Source organism: Mesocricetus auratus, unplaced genomic scaffold (genome assembly GCF_017639785.1).
Source record: "Mesocricetus auratus isolate SY011 unplaced genomic scaffold, BCM_Maur_2.0 Super-Scaffold_100019, whole genome shotgun sequence".
Lineage (NCBI taxonomy): Eukaryota > Metazoa > Chordata > Mammalia > Rodentia > Cricetidae > Mesocricetus > Mesocricetus auratus.
This window is the reverse complement of record NW_024429200.1, coordinates 11,468,269-11,482,798: the sequence shown is the minus strand read 5'-3', so window position 1 is coordinate 11,482,798 and position 14,530 is coordinate 11,468,269. Positions and strand designations below refer to the sequence as shown.

Genomic DNA, 14,530 nt, shown 5'->3' with positions numbered 1-14,530 from the left:
TTGTGTACCAATCTACAGAATTCATGCATCTCACGAGACAACTCTTCACCTGCTGGCACTCGGTCCCTGCCAGCTTCTTTTCCGTAGACTATTCTAGTTACTTCATAAAGATGGAATGCAGGCAGGGTCGGGAAGATGGCTCACCAGGTTCTTGCCATGTAAACTTTTAAATTTAGTCCCCAGAAGCCGGGCGTTGGTGGCGCACGCCTTTGATCCCAGCACTCGGGAGGCAGAGGCAGGCGGATCTCTGTGATTTCGAGACCAGCCTGGACTACCAAGTGAGTTCCAGGACAGCCTCCAAAGCCACAGAGAAACCCTGTCTCGAAAAACCAAAAAAAAAAAAAAAAAATTTTTTTTAAAGCCGGGCGTTGGTGGCGCACGCCTTTAATCCCAGCACTTGGGAGGCAGAGGCAGGCGGATCTCTGTGAGTTCGAGGCCAGCCTGGTCTACAGAGCTAGTTCAGGACAGTCTCCAAAACAATACAGAGAAACCCTGTCTCGAAAAACAAAACAAAAAAAAATTTTTTTTTTAGTCCCCAGAACCTAGGGTAGTAGGACAGACCTGACCTCTGCAACAGGTTATAGCACCCTTCCCTCATCATGCACATAACAAATGGAAATAAAATAAAACCAAAATGGATTCATATAGTATTTGTCTTTGTGACTAGCTTGTTTTACTGAGCAAAGAATCTCCAAGGTTTACACAGTGTGGTGTGTGTCCAATTTTCAAAAAACCAGAAACGAAACAACCTAGTTTCAAATAGAACAGTTACAAGTATACAGCAAAATTCAGTAGATGGTACAGAGGTTTTCTACATGTCTCCTATCCTTAATACTTTGCCTACCTCTCTGTCAGCATCTTGTAGAATGGCTGTACATTGATCCTTCCTCATAAGAATGTGTTCACGTGTTATTATCACCCAGAGTCTATATTACCTTATGGTCCTTTCTATGAATTTGAACAAATGAATAGTGACAATTTAGTGAAAATTCACTATGCTCTGCCTGTTCATCCCCCTTCCCCCAGTCCCTCAAATCCTACTCCTTTCACTGTCTACATAGTTTTGCCTTTTCTAGAAGGTGCTATAGGTGTAACCATACAGCATGTAAGTGTTTAGACTGGCTCTCACATAGTAATATCCACATAGTATTTTTTTTTCATGTCTTGGGAACTCACCACTACTACCACAGGGTCCTATCATATAGCTCTGCTCATCTGGAATTTAATATGTAGACCAGGCTGGCTTGTGATGCTTCTGTCTCTAAGTGTAAGGTTATAGGTATGTGCTACCATGCCTAGCTCAATGGTCCATTTCTTTCTAGTGCTGAACAATATTTCATTGTCCAGATGAACAAAACTTACTGAAGGACATCTGGTAGCATCCAAGTTCTAGCAGTTGCAAACAAAACTGCTGTAAACATTTGCGTGTGGATTGTGGTTGTCAGCTCCTTTGGGTAAATACCAAGGGATCATTTGGTTGGAGTGCGTTTTTTGGGTTTTGGGAGAATCTTCTAGACTGTCTTTGAAAGTGACTGCCCAGCAATGAGTGAGTGTTCCCGTAGCAAACCCTTAGCAACATTCACTGTTGCCGCTGTTTGTGGAGGGTTTTTTGTTTTTGTTTTGTTTTGGTGATTTTATTGCTCACGTACACAGAATTTCTACTACTAAGAGCAGAGGCTGTGGATGTCTCATATTTCCAGTTGGGGGTGAGTACCCATTTAGTCAGAGTAAGAAGCCAATTGATGGATTCTGCTCTCTGTCAGTCAGGCTGCAGTTAACATCCTTACTCTTACTGTTCCTCTCAGGGTGCTTTTGGACAGTGACTGCTTTCTTAATCAAATGGTAGAGAGCCTCAGGGAGATCAGGGGCCTTTGGACTGAAAAGATTCTTGAAATTTTATTACCAGTCACACCATGTGAGTCCTCAGGGTCACACCTGCTTGGGAGGAAGTCAGGCCTTTCTTAGCGTTTGTAAATCTGTTTCTTCAGAAGTCAGCTTCAGCCAGGTGTGGTTGCTAAGGCTGTATGGCCGAGCCGACGGGACAGGCCCTCCTTCCTCCCGGGAGCATGCACTCAGCTCATGTTGGCAGAGGTCTGGCAGCAAAGAGAACGAGGGAGCTGTTGTAACAGCCATGTAGTTGTCTATTACTGTGGTTTATGGTGCAGTTCCACAGCGACCTGATGCTCAACACTTTCCTTATGCTGTGCTGTGTAGCTTTCTTGTACTGTACCTTCCTGGTGAGCTGTCGTTTTGTCCATTTTTAAAATGGGTTGGTTATATTCTTATTGTTGAGTTTTAGTTATGTTTTTAATTTTGAATAACAGTCCTTTATCTGTTGGTAGATTCTTTTCCCTGTTCTGGACTTATTTTCTTGACAGTATATTACTATTGCGTGACCTTTCATGGGGAGATGTAAACAAATATCTATTCACTCCAGGTAGGACACCAGCAGCAAACCAGAGACATGATTCCACCCAAGTCTAGCTTGGTGAGCCAGTGTGTTCATTGGGGTTATCATAGGAGTATAGATGAGGGTTGGCGTCACAGAACAGGCAGAAAGGTCACTGTATCCCTGAAAAGCCCACTCTAGTGTGGGTGATGATTCATGAAAGCTGCATCCCTGCAACTCCTGGCTCAACTTGCAGGTTCCACTGAAGAACTTCTGTTCCTCAGCAGTTAGGACTACTCACTCTCATGACTTCAGAGAGGGAGCTTGTGGGTCCTGCAACTTTCTGGGCCTCCTTGAATTTCCAAGTTTCCTGAGCTTCCTTCCCGAGCTTCCACATTTTGATTAGTCTAGGAGCAACCCCGTTCCCTACAGGGTTTTTGGAAAGTTTTTGATTCAAAGGAAATAGCTACCTAATACCTAATATGTTCAAAGAGCAAAAAATTAGTTGTTTTTTAATGTGTGTGGGCTTTTGTCTGCCTGTATGTTGTGTAGTATCCTCAGAGGCCACAAGGCAGAGTCAGATCCCCTGGAACTATAGTTACAGACAGTTGTTAGCCTGCAACTAGTTGTAGGCACCTGGAGCTGAACCTGGGTCCTCTGAAAAAAAAAATCTAGTGCCCCTAACCACTGAGCCATTTCTTTTAACACTGAATAAAAGTTTTTATTTGAATAAAGCCTATGAATTTAAGGCCAGCCTGGAATATATAATAAGTTCCTTGCCAATCAGGGCTGTATAATAAGACCCTGCCTCATAAAAGATAATATTCAATTTAGAGAATTTTTTTTGAGACAGAATTTCCCAATGTAGTCCTGACTGCCCTAGAAATAGCTTTGTAGACAGGCTGTCCTTGAACTCACAGAGATCCGCCTGCCTCTGCCTCCCAAGTGCAGGGATTAAAGACGTGCACCACCATGCCTGGCTATATTGTATCTTTCTAACCATGACCATGCAGTAGTCCTTTATGTATTTAGTCCTTTGGTTCCTTCGTGAGAATTGTGAAATTCCCTCATACAGATTTTTTTAAAGGATAGAAGTAAGTTCAAGAGATTTATTGTATAACATGGTGACTACAGTTCATGGCTAAATTTAATGCTTTCATTTCCAAAATGATAACCTATATGAGGAGTCTTAGGTTGATGACCTCACGTAAACTGTTATGCCATGCAGAGACAGCTGTTCATTCTTCCCAGAGAGCCCCTCTTGCCTTTTCTCCCTCCCTTCTCTCTTCCCTCCCTTCCCCCTTCCTTCCCCTTTCCTTACTTCTTTAGGCTTTGTTTCCTGTCTTTTTTGTCTTACTGCTTAAGCTATGAGTTCCAATGCAATGTTGAAAAGATAGAGAGAGAGGAGACATCCTTGTCTTGCTCCTTATCTTAATGGGAAAGCTTCTGGTTTCTTTAGGTATAATGGTCTAGGCATTTTTATAGAGTTCTTTATTAAGTCAAAGACATCCCTTCATTCCTAATTTGCATTTCTTTCCTTTTTAAGGTGAAACGATATGTGGTTATGTGGTTCGTATGTACCACACTTTGTTTCCCATCCACCCGCTGATGGGCACTTGGGTAGCTTCCACCTTTTGGCTGTTGTGAATAATGCTGCTATGAACATGGGTGTGCACATAGCTCTTTGAGACCCTGCTTTCAGTTCTTCTGGGTAAGTACCAGAAGTGTGTTGCCAGATTATATAGTAGTTCTATTTAAAGAACATTTTAGGAGCCCATACATAGAATTTCATATATAAGGATGTTCACTGCGCTAATGTTTATAACAGCAAAAATTTGGAAGCAGCCCTGCTTCATCAGCACAGCTATACAATAACGTACTCTACAGCTGGTTCAAAAGGGCATGATAGGTTTGTGTGTTTTAATATATCAAAATGTCTAGGTATAGTAAAACAAGAGGGACACATTGTGTCATTATAAATCTGTTTTACTTTAAATCTGTACATGCTTGCTTCTTTTTTCCTCATGAATAATGAGCTTGTGGAGAATAGGAAAGATTGTGTGGTAGGAGAACCAGCTTTTCTACCAAAAATCACTGTTTCAGACTTAACAAGGAGCGCAGTTTTGTAAACATACAACCAAATTGAATTATTACTCGGAGAAGCTGTTCCCATTTGTCTTTGAAATACACACAGATAATCCCAACTATTTCACTTTTAAGTATTTTATATCACAATATCAAATGCTAGTAGTCATTGGGCTATTAAACATCTTTTTATTGCTATACGTATATCAAGTATTTTTAATGTGACTTTGACATGTGTGTATGTTTCTGTATAATAGTGAATTTCTGTCAAAATGATTTCACATAAAAATATTCTACTAGTTTACATCATTTGAATTTCCCATACCTTGGTGTGATCAAATAAGTAAAAAAATCAGAGGTTGTCAAAAACAATTTCTCTCCTTAAAAACAAACTTATTTTAATCATTGTGTTACATTGTACGCTGAATCGCCCTCCTCTTCCTCTTCTTTTCTAGCAGCAGATCTTCATGGAGGAACACGGAGTGACCCAGACTGAACACATGGCTACCATAGAAGCCCACGCAGTGGCCCAGCAAGTACAGCAGGTCCATGTAGCCACGTACACTGAGCACAGTATGCTAAGTGCTGATGAAGACTCCCCCTCCTCCCCTGAGGACACTTCCTATGATGACTCGGACATACTCAACTCCACGGCAGCTGATGAGGTAACTGCCCATCTGGCTGCTGCAGGTAATGTTTGCACTGGAAGCTTCTCTCTTTCCTTAACTTGTGGTTTCATACCTGTCTGAAAGAGCCTGGGATTCAAGCACTCTCATCTCTTTTCATCGTTTTTTTTTTTTTCAGTGCTGGGGATCAAACCCAGGGCCTCGCATATACTAGGCAAGTACTCTACCACTGAGCTGCATCCCAAGCCCTCATCACAGATTTTTAAGCCTGCACCTCAACTTTAGCCTGTTCCGTGAGAGTTGAGTTCTGGGGTCACTTATTACTAGTGTGACGGTGTCGATTGTCTTTTCTCATCCGTTCTGACAGTCTTCTGGTTTTTAGCCAGAGTGTTTATTATATTCACATTAAATAAGGGCTGACATATTTAGGTTTCAATATTCTCAAGATTAAGAAAAAGAATGTCTAGTATTGGCTTTTCTTTGCCTTTGTGCTGGGGATGAACCCCAGGGTTTCACATGCTAGACAAGAGCTCTACCCTCAGCCATACATCTCAGTTCTGGACTTTCTAATGAGAGTGAGTTTCTCCACCTGTCCAGATTTGCACTGTAAGCTTCCGTTTGTATGGAAATTTGTTACTATTGCGATTTTAGATTTGCACAAGTAATAGGATGATTTTACAGTTCATTTGGTAATTGTTTCTGAGGGACTGTGGAGCTGTTGCTAGTGATAGGTTCTTATTTATGCTGGCTTCTCGCTTCATATGCTAGTTAGTTATATGTGAATGACTGTTGTGTGATGTGTTTAGAAATTACTTTAAAGCAATTTGGGGTCTAATACTATGATGGACAAGGTTTCTGTTTGATTCTTCTAGATAGTACCAAGAACATTAGTGATCCTTGTCTCAGTCCAATTTGTAGGTTTGAAGTGTTCCAGGATACCAGGTGACTATGTTTTGTATCATTCTGTGTACAATGTGTCTTTAGCACTGTGGTGAGGATACACATGCTTGGGTGGATCTAGTATTTTATTTAGGACAAGCAGGCCAGGAAACCAATTATTAGGAATGACCAAAGTACTATGCTTTAAAAATATATGCTGTATTTAATTAAGGTGAAGAAGAAAAGTATTATAATCTCATACTCTAACTTACTATCCACTGTGCTGTTTCTGGAACTGTGAACTTAAAAGGTAAGGGAGGGGCTGGGCGTATAGCTCAGTGGTAGAGCATTGCTTTGCTAGCATGTGCAAGGCACTGGGTTTGTTTGTTTGTAACATGTATTTTGTGAAATTTTCATGCTTCCCAGAAGAGGGCATCCTAACCTAATGCACCCAGGCCAACTTCTTTCCCATGAAGGAAGATGCTTTTGAGACATGACTTTGTTGTGCTGCTTTGTCATAGCGAGGATGATGCAAGGGCAGCTGAGACTGGCTCAGGGGTTGAGCACTTGCCTAGCATGTGTGAGAGACCCGGGTTCAGTTCCCAGCATGACTGAAGAAAAGTCTAGAAGTAGCTAGGCATAATGACCTGTACGTGGGGTCCTGACTATTCAGGAAGTTGAGGCAGGAGGAGCACTTGAGCTCAAGTGTTCCAAGAGCAATCTAAACAACACAATGAGACTCTGTCTCAAACAAATAAACAAAAGAACAGAAAAGGACTAAAGTCGTTTATCTGGTGCGAAAACAGAGGTCCTTCAAGTTTCTAATGAGTTGCCACGAAGGAATTGTATTCATATATACTACAAGGTACAGGTTTTTTGAATAAGATAACAGCTTATTTCTGAAGACAGTGTCAGGCCACTGGTGGCAGGTTATTGGTTCAGGGAAGTGCCAAGGAGAGGGCATTTCCGACTGAGGAAATGGCGAAGGCAAGGACTTCAGATGAGAACGGGAAGGAGGTCATTATGGCTGAACTTTATGAGCAGGAAGAAAAAAAACAATACAAGACATGAGTAGTCACACAGGGACACTGGCAGGATGAAGTTTTGCCAAAGCAGCCAGGTGTAGAGGCACGCTACCTGTAATCGTAGTGAGCAAAGGGGGAATTTACCAAGGTGGCAGGGCCGTTAACTGTCCATGTTTGTGACTGATCCAAACTTGTCGCATTTGTTGCTTGCTAGAGAATTCTTTCTGAAGATTAGTCTGCAACATCATCCTATTTAAGAGGCAACTCAGAAAAGTCAAATCATCCTTTGTGCCATGTTGCCTGTCAAACATATTTCTAACTCTCTTCAGCCCAGAATAGCTCTTGATCATGTTGATTTTCAAGGAAATAGAAATTAAGAAGGGCCTAGGGAGATGCTCAGTCAGCAAAGTGCTTGTCGTGCAAGCATGAGGACCTGAGTTTGAGCTCCAGGACCCAGGTAAGAAGCTGGGCGTGGTGACTTGCACTTACAGTCCCAGCACTGGAGAGACAGACAGGCAGACCCCTGAGGCCTGCTGGCCAGGTAGCCTAGTGCAGTTGCTACTCTTCAGCCAATGGGCAGACAGCACCTGAGGAGCACACATGCACAGGACAGTCTCCAGTATCAATTTCAGAAGGTGTTTTGGTTTTTTTAGATTTATGAGTATTTTCCCGCATGTATGTATGTGCACCACACATGTGCCTGGTGCCTACAGACGTTAGTAGAAGGGTTAGATCCCCTGGTACTGGAGTCAGAGATCGTTATGACCTGCCATGTGGGTGCTAGAGACAGCGCTGGGTCCTCTGGAAGAGCAGCAGGTGCTCTTAAGTGCTGAGCTGTTTCTCCACCCCAGGGCACTTCATTGTAAACAAAATTGAATTTTTTTTCTGAGGCAGTGGGTTAAAGTTGAAAGACTCGCATGCTCTGTACACAGTTGCTTCCTTCAAAATGAGGTTTGATGAGTTGTCTGGCAAGTATAAAATCTTGAATCCTGAAAAATAACCTAGCCTTGGAATATAGAAAAGAATCAAGAGCCACCTGACGGGCACACAGATGTTTGCTGTGCAGCTTTGTCAGGTATTGCTATGATACAACATGTTCACTTCCGGCTTTAAAAGACTGTCTGAGTGTGTTAGGCATGCCACAGTGCATGTGTGGAGATCTGTTGGAATCAGTTCTCTCTGTCTACCACGAGGGTCCCAGAGACTGAGTTCTGCTTGTTGAACTTGGCAGTAATCACCTTTACCCACTGAACCATCGTACTGGGTCCTCAGATGGCTTTTTGTTATTGTTGGGTTTTGTTTTTTCCAGGCAGGGTTTCCTTTTTTATTCTTTTCTTTGTTTCTGAGACAGGTTTCTCTGTGTAGCCCTTGAAGTCCTGGAACTCACTCTGTAGATCAGGCAGACCTCGAACTCACACCACCACTGCCCAGATATTCTGATGTTCTAATCCACTCTGACTTTATTCTGTTTTGTTAGAAAAATACTCCTTACCAGGTGGTAGTAATGCACACCTTTAATCCCAGCACTCGGGAAGCAGAGGCAGGCGGATCTCTGTGAGTTTGAGGCCAGCCTGGTCTACAGAGTGAGTTCCAGGATAGCCAGGAAATCCTTTCTCAAAAAACCAAATAGAAAGAAAAGGAAAAAGAAAGAAAAAAAAATACTCCTCATGCACTACCAAAGGGTTACCATTTGGGAAAAAAAAAAAGAAAACTTTGTAGTGTTTCTTTTTGAAATGGTATTCTTGGGAAATTTTTTTTAATTAATATTTTTATTATGTATACATCATTCCTCCTGCATGTATCCCTGCAGGCCAGAGCAGGGCACCAGATCCCATTATAGATGATTGTGAGCTACCATGTGGGTGCTGGGAATTGAACTAGGACCTCTGGAAGAGCAGCCAGTACTCTTAACCTCTGATCCATCTTTCCAGCCCTTCTTGAAATATTTTTATTTTATTTTCAATTACATATATGAGGTGGGTGGGGCATATCTTATAAATTGTTTGGACTATTCTTGGCCCATGCATTTACTTTTTTTGGGGGGGGTGTTCAAGACAGGGTTTCTCTGTATTGTTTTGAAGGCTGTCCTGGAACTCACTCTGTAGACCAGGCTGGCCTCGAACTCACAGAGATCCGCCTGCCTCTGCCTCCCGAGTGCTGGGATTAAAGGCGTGCGCCACCACCGCCCAGCTTGCATTTACATTTAAATAATAGGAGTAGTTTACCAGGTTCTAAAAACAATGATATTGGAATTTATATTTGAATTTGTAAATTCAGGGTCCCTCAAGCTTGCTGACTAGCCAGTTCAGCCAAATCTGAGAATCCAAGTTCAGTGAGAGATGCTTTCAGGAGATGAAGTGCATACCCACACTGCACGTGCTCACACACACCTCAAAAGTAAGCAGGAAGTTCCAAATAGACATTGGCGAATCTAGTGAATGACAAGCTTGCTGAAGTGGCTAAGGGTGGTATATATTTATTTGGTTTTGGCTTTTCAAGATAGGGTTTCTCTGTGTGACCCTGGCTGCCCTGGAACTCCAGAATCCGCCTGCCTCTGCCTCCCGAGCACTGGGATTAAAGGCGTGACCACCACCCGGCTCTTAGTTTGCCGGTTTATTTTGGCAGTTTATTTTGAAATGCACCAAAAATATATGGATTGACAAATAGAGAGTAGTTGTTTGTGGTAAAATGTTAAAATTCTCCCGACTTCGCGTATACAATTAAATTTTTTCATGATAAAACAGCAGCACAATGAGAAAGCCAACCTGATATTTTAAAATAGTCAAAGGATTTGAAGAGACATCTCTCATGAAAAGGTGTTCAGTGCCAGAAAACACAATGTTACAAAAGGGCAGCTAGTATTGACAAGACCTTGGAACAGCTGGGTCCCTTGTACATCACATGGTAAAATAAAGAATGTGGAGTTTCCGCCAAGAAGTTAAAGGATAGAAGTGGCCTTCTGGATCATATGGCATGTCTAAGTAACCAAATAAATTGAATCCCAAATTGATCCCTATACACAGTAGCCAGTATGTGGCAACAAATTGGATGTCTTTCTGTGGATGAAAGGCCAGAGGAAATGAACACATGCACTCACATCCTCTGCCTTCAAAAGGGGAAATCTAGCCACATGTGACAACATAGAGCAACCTTAAAGATATACTAACAGAAATAGGCCAGTCACAGAAGGGCAGATACTATATCATTCCATGTATGTGAAGGATTGAAATAGCCAGATTCATAGTAGAAAAACCAAAGCCATACAGTAGAACGGTTGCTGGGCTGAGGGGAAGGAGGTGTGAGAGATCGCTTTTCAACAGATTGTTTCAGTGCCAGGGATAGAGTTTAGTAGTTAAAGCCACGAGTGCTAGAGCCAGCATGCTTGCCTAGTGTGCACCAGAGCGCGAGAGGAAGGAGAAGGGACCTCAGGAAGGAGGGAGGAAAGGCAGGCCGGGAGGCAGAGTAGATGGGCAGATAGCGCACACCTGGCAGGAGGATCACAAGTTCAAGGTCACCTTGAGCTATGTAATGACTCTAAGCAGCCTGCCCAACTTGAGACTATCTCAAAAAATGGAAAGGAAGAAGGGGAGGGATGATTTCAGATATGTAAGATAGACAAATTCTAGAACTCTGTACATCGTGGGTATAATCTCTTTTGCATACAAAATTTTAATCAAAGACAGATGTTCTGTTAAAATATTTTCCCTGTTTTATAATAAAAGGGGGGCAGTGCAATTAAGTTTTTTCCCCTTATAATTAGCTAGGTACAATGCTGCCTATAATTCCAGCACTTAGGGAGCTGAGGCAGGAGGATCACTTTGCGTTCCAAACTAGTCCGGGTTATGTAGTGAGACCCTGGAAAAAGAAAGAAAAAGAATCCCCTACCACATGTTTCTGATAGAATGCGAGTGACCATCTGGCTTTTGCTTGCTCCGGGGTTGTTTAGAGGGTGTCATTTCATCAAGACCATGATAGCACTGAGCAGCCTGAAGTTCTCCGTTTAGAATACACATGCAAATATAAACGTTTGCAATTTACTTAGCCTTTTATAGGACTGGCAAGAAAGGGTAAAGGTGAAATTCTGTCTTTAATATGTTGAAACCCCACTGGGTGGTGGTGGTGCACACCTTTAGTCCCAGCACTCGGAGACAGAGGCCTGGTCTACAAGAGCTAGTTCCAGGACAACCTCCAAAGCCACAGAGAAAACCTGTCTGGAAGAACCAATAAATAAATAAAATTTGAAGCCCCTAGGTATCAAGAATAATAGTAGTTCCTTAGAATTACCCTTCATTTATCCTTCCTCTCAAACCCCAACACCTCCATACATTAGTTTCAGGGCAACTAGCCCAGCCTTTATTAACATTTTCTTGTTGGGGTTAGGATATGTTCATCTCCTTGGCCAGGATCCTTTCGTCACCTGGACCTTACGGCTGCTGTCTTCATTCCTTGGCAGTCTCCAGCTTAGTTGGTATTCTTCCAGATGACCCTTTGTGGGTGGGAGTATGCCTGTTGCTCGCAGTTCTCCCAATGCTTTAACTTGGCAGAGTCTTGGAGCAGTGGGAGGGAGGGCCATGGAGCTAGAAGTGCAGTGTGAAGCCCTTAGCTTGTTTCAGTGTGAACAGGCCTTTCTCAAAGCGGCAGTATCTCCTGCTACCTTTGTGAGCACTGTCCTATCAGTGTGGGTATGCTGGCAAATAAAGCAACAGCAGTAGAAAACTCAAGATGGTGTGTGTCGGGAAGGGTAAAACATTTGCTTCTTAAAAAACTGATATGAACTCATGGTTCATGAGAAACCGCTCTGAAGAACCCTGATAATGTCAGAAGCACTCTGCTGTTTGCTGTCTTGTACCCTTGTAGGCGCCTGCCTGGTCTCAGTGCATACTTATTATTTCAGGTCCTGTGGGAATGGCTGCTGCTGCTGCTGTGGCAACGGGGAAGAAACGGAAACGTCCTCACGTGTTTGAGTCTAATCCGTCTATCCGGAAGAGGCAGCAGACACGTTTGCTTCGGTGAGGGCTGCCTTATCCCATCTTACTGCTTCACATGCCTTCTGTGTGGAAGTCAGGGCTAGAACACTTTTTACTAGGTTCCTCAAGACACTGGGTTGGAGTGTTTGATGGAAGGTTTAGACTTAGAGTCATTCCCATAAGATTAAATTGATGGAAATCTAGAAAATATGATGCAATCGATGTATAACATTGGCTGTCTATGGTGGCTCACACCTTTAATCTCAGCATTTGGGAGGTAGAAGCAGGTGGATCTCTGAGTTTGGTCTACAGAGTGAATTCCAGGTCAGCCAGAGCTACATAGTGTAAGACCCTGTCAGGAAGGAAGGAAGGAAGGAAGGAAGGAAGGAAGGAAGGAAGGAAGGAAGGAAGGAAGGAAGGAAGGAAGGAAGGAAGGAAAATGCCTAATGTCACATTAATCCATCCAGAGGAAATGTGTGTGCCAAGTGGCACACTAGACATTTGGGAGTATAACATTGAGCAACAAAGTTCCTTAATGAATTTATATTCTGAGCCAGGGAGGTGGTGGTGGTGCACGCCTTTAATCCCAGCACTTGGGAGGGGAGGCAAATTCATTTCTGTGAGTTTGAGGCCAGCCTGGTCTATACAACTAGTTCCAGGGCAGCTAGGGCCATTACACAGAGAAACCCTGTCTCAAAAAAAAAAATTAATATTCTGAAAGAGGGAGAAAGAAAACAAATATACACTATATTAACTCAGACTAAGTTCTCTGGGAGAAAAGAGAAAATGTACCTGGTGGTCAGAGAGCACTGTTGTTTCTCTCGTCTAAGAGTGATCTGGGAAATCCTTTTGATGAGGGACTTTTGCACAGAGCTGGGAGGAGCTGACTGAAAGAGTGGCTGTGGTTGTCTCTGGGGGAAGAGCATTTCAGGCAGAGGAGTATTGAGAACCAAGGTAGTCATTTTATTATTTACTTTATTATTTGAGACATAGTCTCACTATGTGTCTCTGGAACTCACTCTGTAGACCAGACCGGCCTTGAACTCAGAGACTGCCTGCCTTTGCCTTCTAAGTGCTGGAATTAAATGCATGTGCCACTGCACCCAGTCAAGGTCGTTATTTTCAAAAGGCAGCCAGGGGGGAGCATGAGAGGAGTGACAGAGGAGTCATCAGGAGGCTGGCAGGCTGGCGTGGCGGTCCATGCTTACAGTCCCAGCACTCGGGAGGCTGGGTTGGGGGATTGCCACAGCTTCAAGGCCCTGCACTCAAGAGACTGAGGTAGGCAGATCATGGTTAGTAAAATTACTTAAAACATACTATTTAGTTTAGAACTTTCCGTTTAATATTTGAGGATTATGGCTGACCATCTGAGGTAATTGCCACCACAGAAGGAAACTCTGATACAGTGAGAATCCAGGATAGGAGCAACAGACAAACAGAGCACCGCATTTTCCCTCTGAGTCACAGGGTTATCACGGGGGTTGTCCTGTGACTCAGGATCCTACACTTCACAATATCAGACAGAAAATCAGTATTGCTTGAATTAATGGTTGATAGTCCCTGCCTCCAATTATCTCTCCACTCTCCCTTAAGACAGCATCTTGGTATGTAGTCCAGGCTAGCTCAAAAACCACGATCTGCCTTATGTGATGCAGGCTTAAGAGAGCACGGACACACTTTCTCTGGTGAAATTCCATAAGACACTGTCCTTATGTGATGCAGGCTTAAGAGAGCACGGACACACTTTCTCTGACGAAATTCCATAAGACACTGTCCTTTCCTTTCTACAATTTCAGAACGTATTTCGTCAGAATTGTCTCGAGTCTTAGGAAGTTTGGTCTGGGACTGCAGCACGGTATCTCCTACCATCCTGTAACCTTTAGTTTTCACTCTGTTCAGGAAACTCCGAGCCACATTAGATGAGTATACTACTCGAGTGGGACAGCAAGCCATCGTTCTCTGTATCTCGCCCTCCAAACCCAATCCTGTCTTCAAGGTGTTTGGAGCAGCACCTTTGGAGAACGTGGTAAGTCAGATCTGGGTTGGGTTCCCTTTCTTTGCGTACATTTTCACCTTTGATTCCTCTTTCATTCAGTTCTAAGCACTGCTTTCTTCCATCTGTCTCAGGATGGAATGGGCAACTGGTTTTCAAACTATTTTATGCAGACTGAAACCAAAAAGATCAGCCCCATGGCAACAGTCAGAAAGATGCCTTATTGGTGGTGTTCATATGTCAGTCAAGAACGGAATGGATGGTAGAACTTTTTTGAGCCTAGCTTGATACTTGGCCAAAGCTGTGTCATGCCTTGAACACATACAATAATTATTTTTTAAGATGATCATTACTATGCCGGGCAGTGGTGGCGCACGCCTTTAATCCCAGCACTCGGGAGGCAGAGGCAGGCGGATCTCTGTGAGTTCGAGGCCAGGCTGGACCGACAGCCTCCAAAACAATACAGAGAAACCCTGTCTCGTAAAACCAAAAAAAAGAAAGATGATCATTACTGTTTCTAGTTCCTAAGCCAAGGTATTATACCCCACCAGGGACAGTAGAAAAAA

At 43.1% G+C, this 14,530-nt stretch overlaps 1 protein-coding gene and 1 pseudogene across 7 annotated transcripts in view; one reads left to right on the top strand and one right to left on the bottom strand.

The window, feature by feature from the left end:
* Positions 1 to 14,530, top strand: part of Nrf1 (nuclear respiratory factor 1) — a 98,173-nt gene that overhangs the window by 32,517 nt on the left and 51,126 nt on the right. For 4 of the 7 annotated variants that reach the window (XM_005078088.4, XM_021231826.2, XM_013119115.3 and 1 more), the window contains 4 exons: positions 3,936 to 4,100; positions 4,930 to 5,164; positions 11,899 to 12,013; positions 13,871 to 13,997. In XM_005078088.4, the coding sequence (XP_005078145.1) occupies positions 4,942 to 5,164; positions 11,899 to 12,013; positions 13,871 to 13,997 (465 nt within the window). In that variant the 5' untranslated portion in view covers positions 3,936 to 4,100; positions 4,930 to 4,941. Of the gene's footprint in view, positions 1 to 3,935; positions 4,101 to 4,929; positions 5,165 to 5,278; positions 5,315 to 11,898; positions 12,014 to 13,870; positions 13,998 to 14,530 lie in introns of those variants that run through there. The other 3 variants (XM_040728485.1, XM_040728482.1, XM_040728486.1) reach the window with 1 other exon arrangement.
* On the bottom strand, positions 1,580 to 2,081 carry LOC110342433 (annotated as a pseudogene).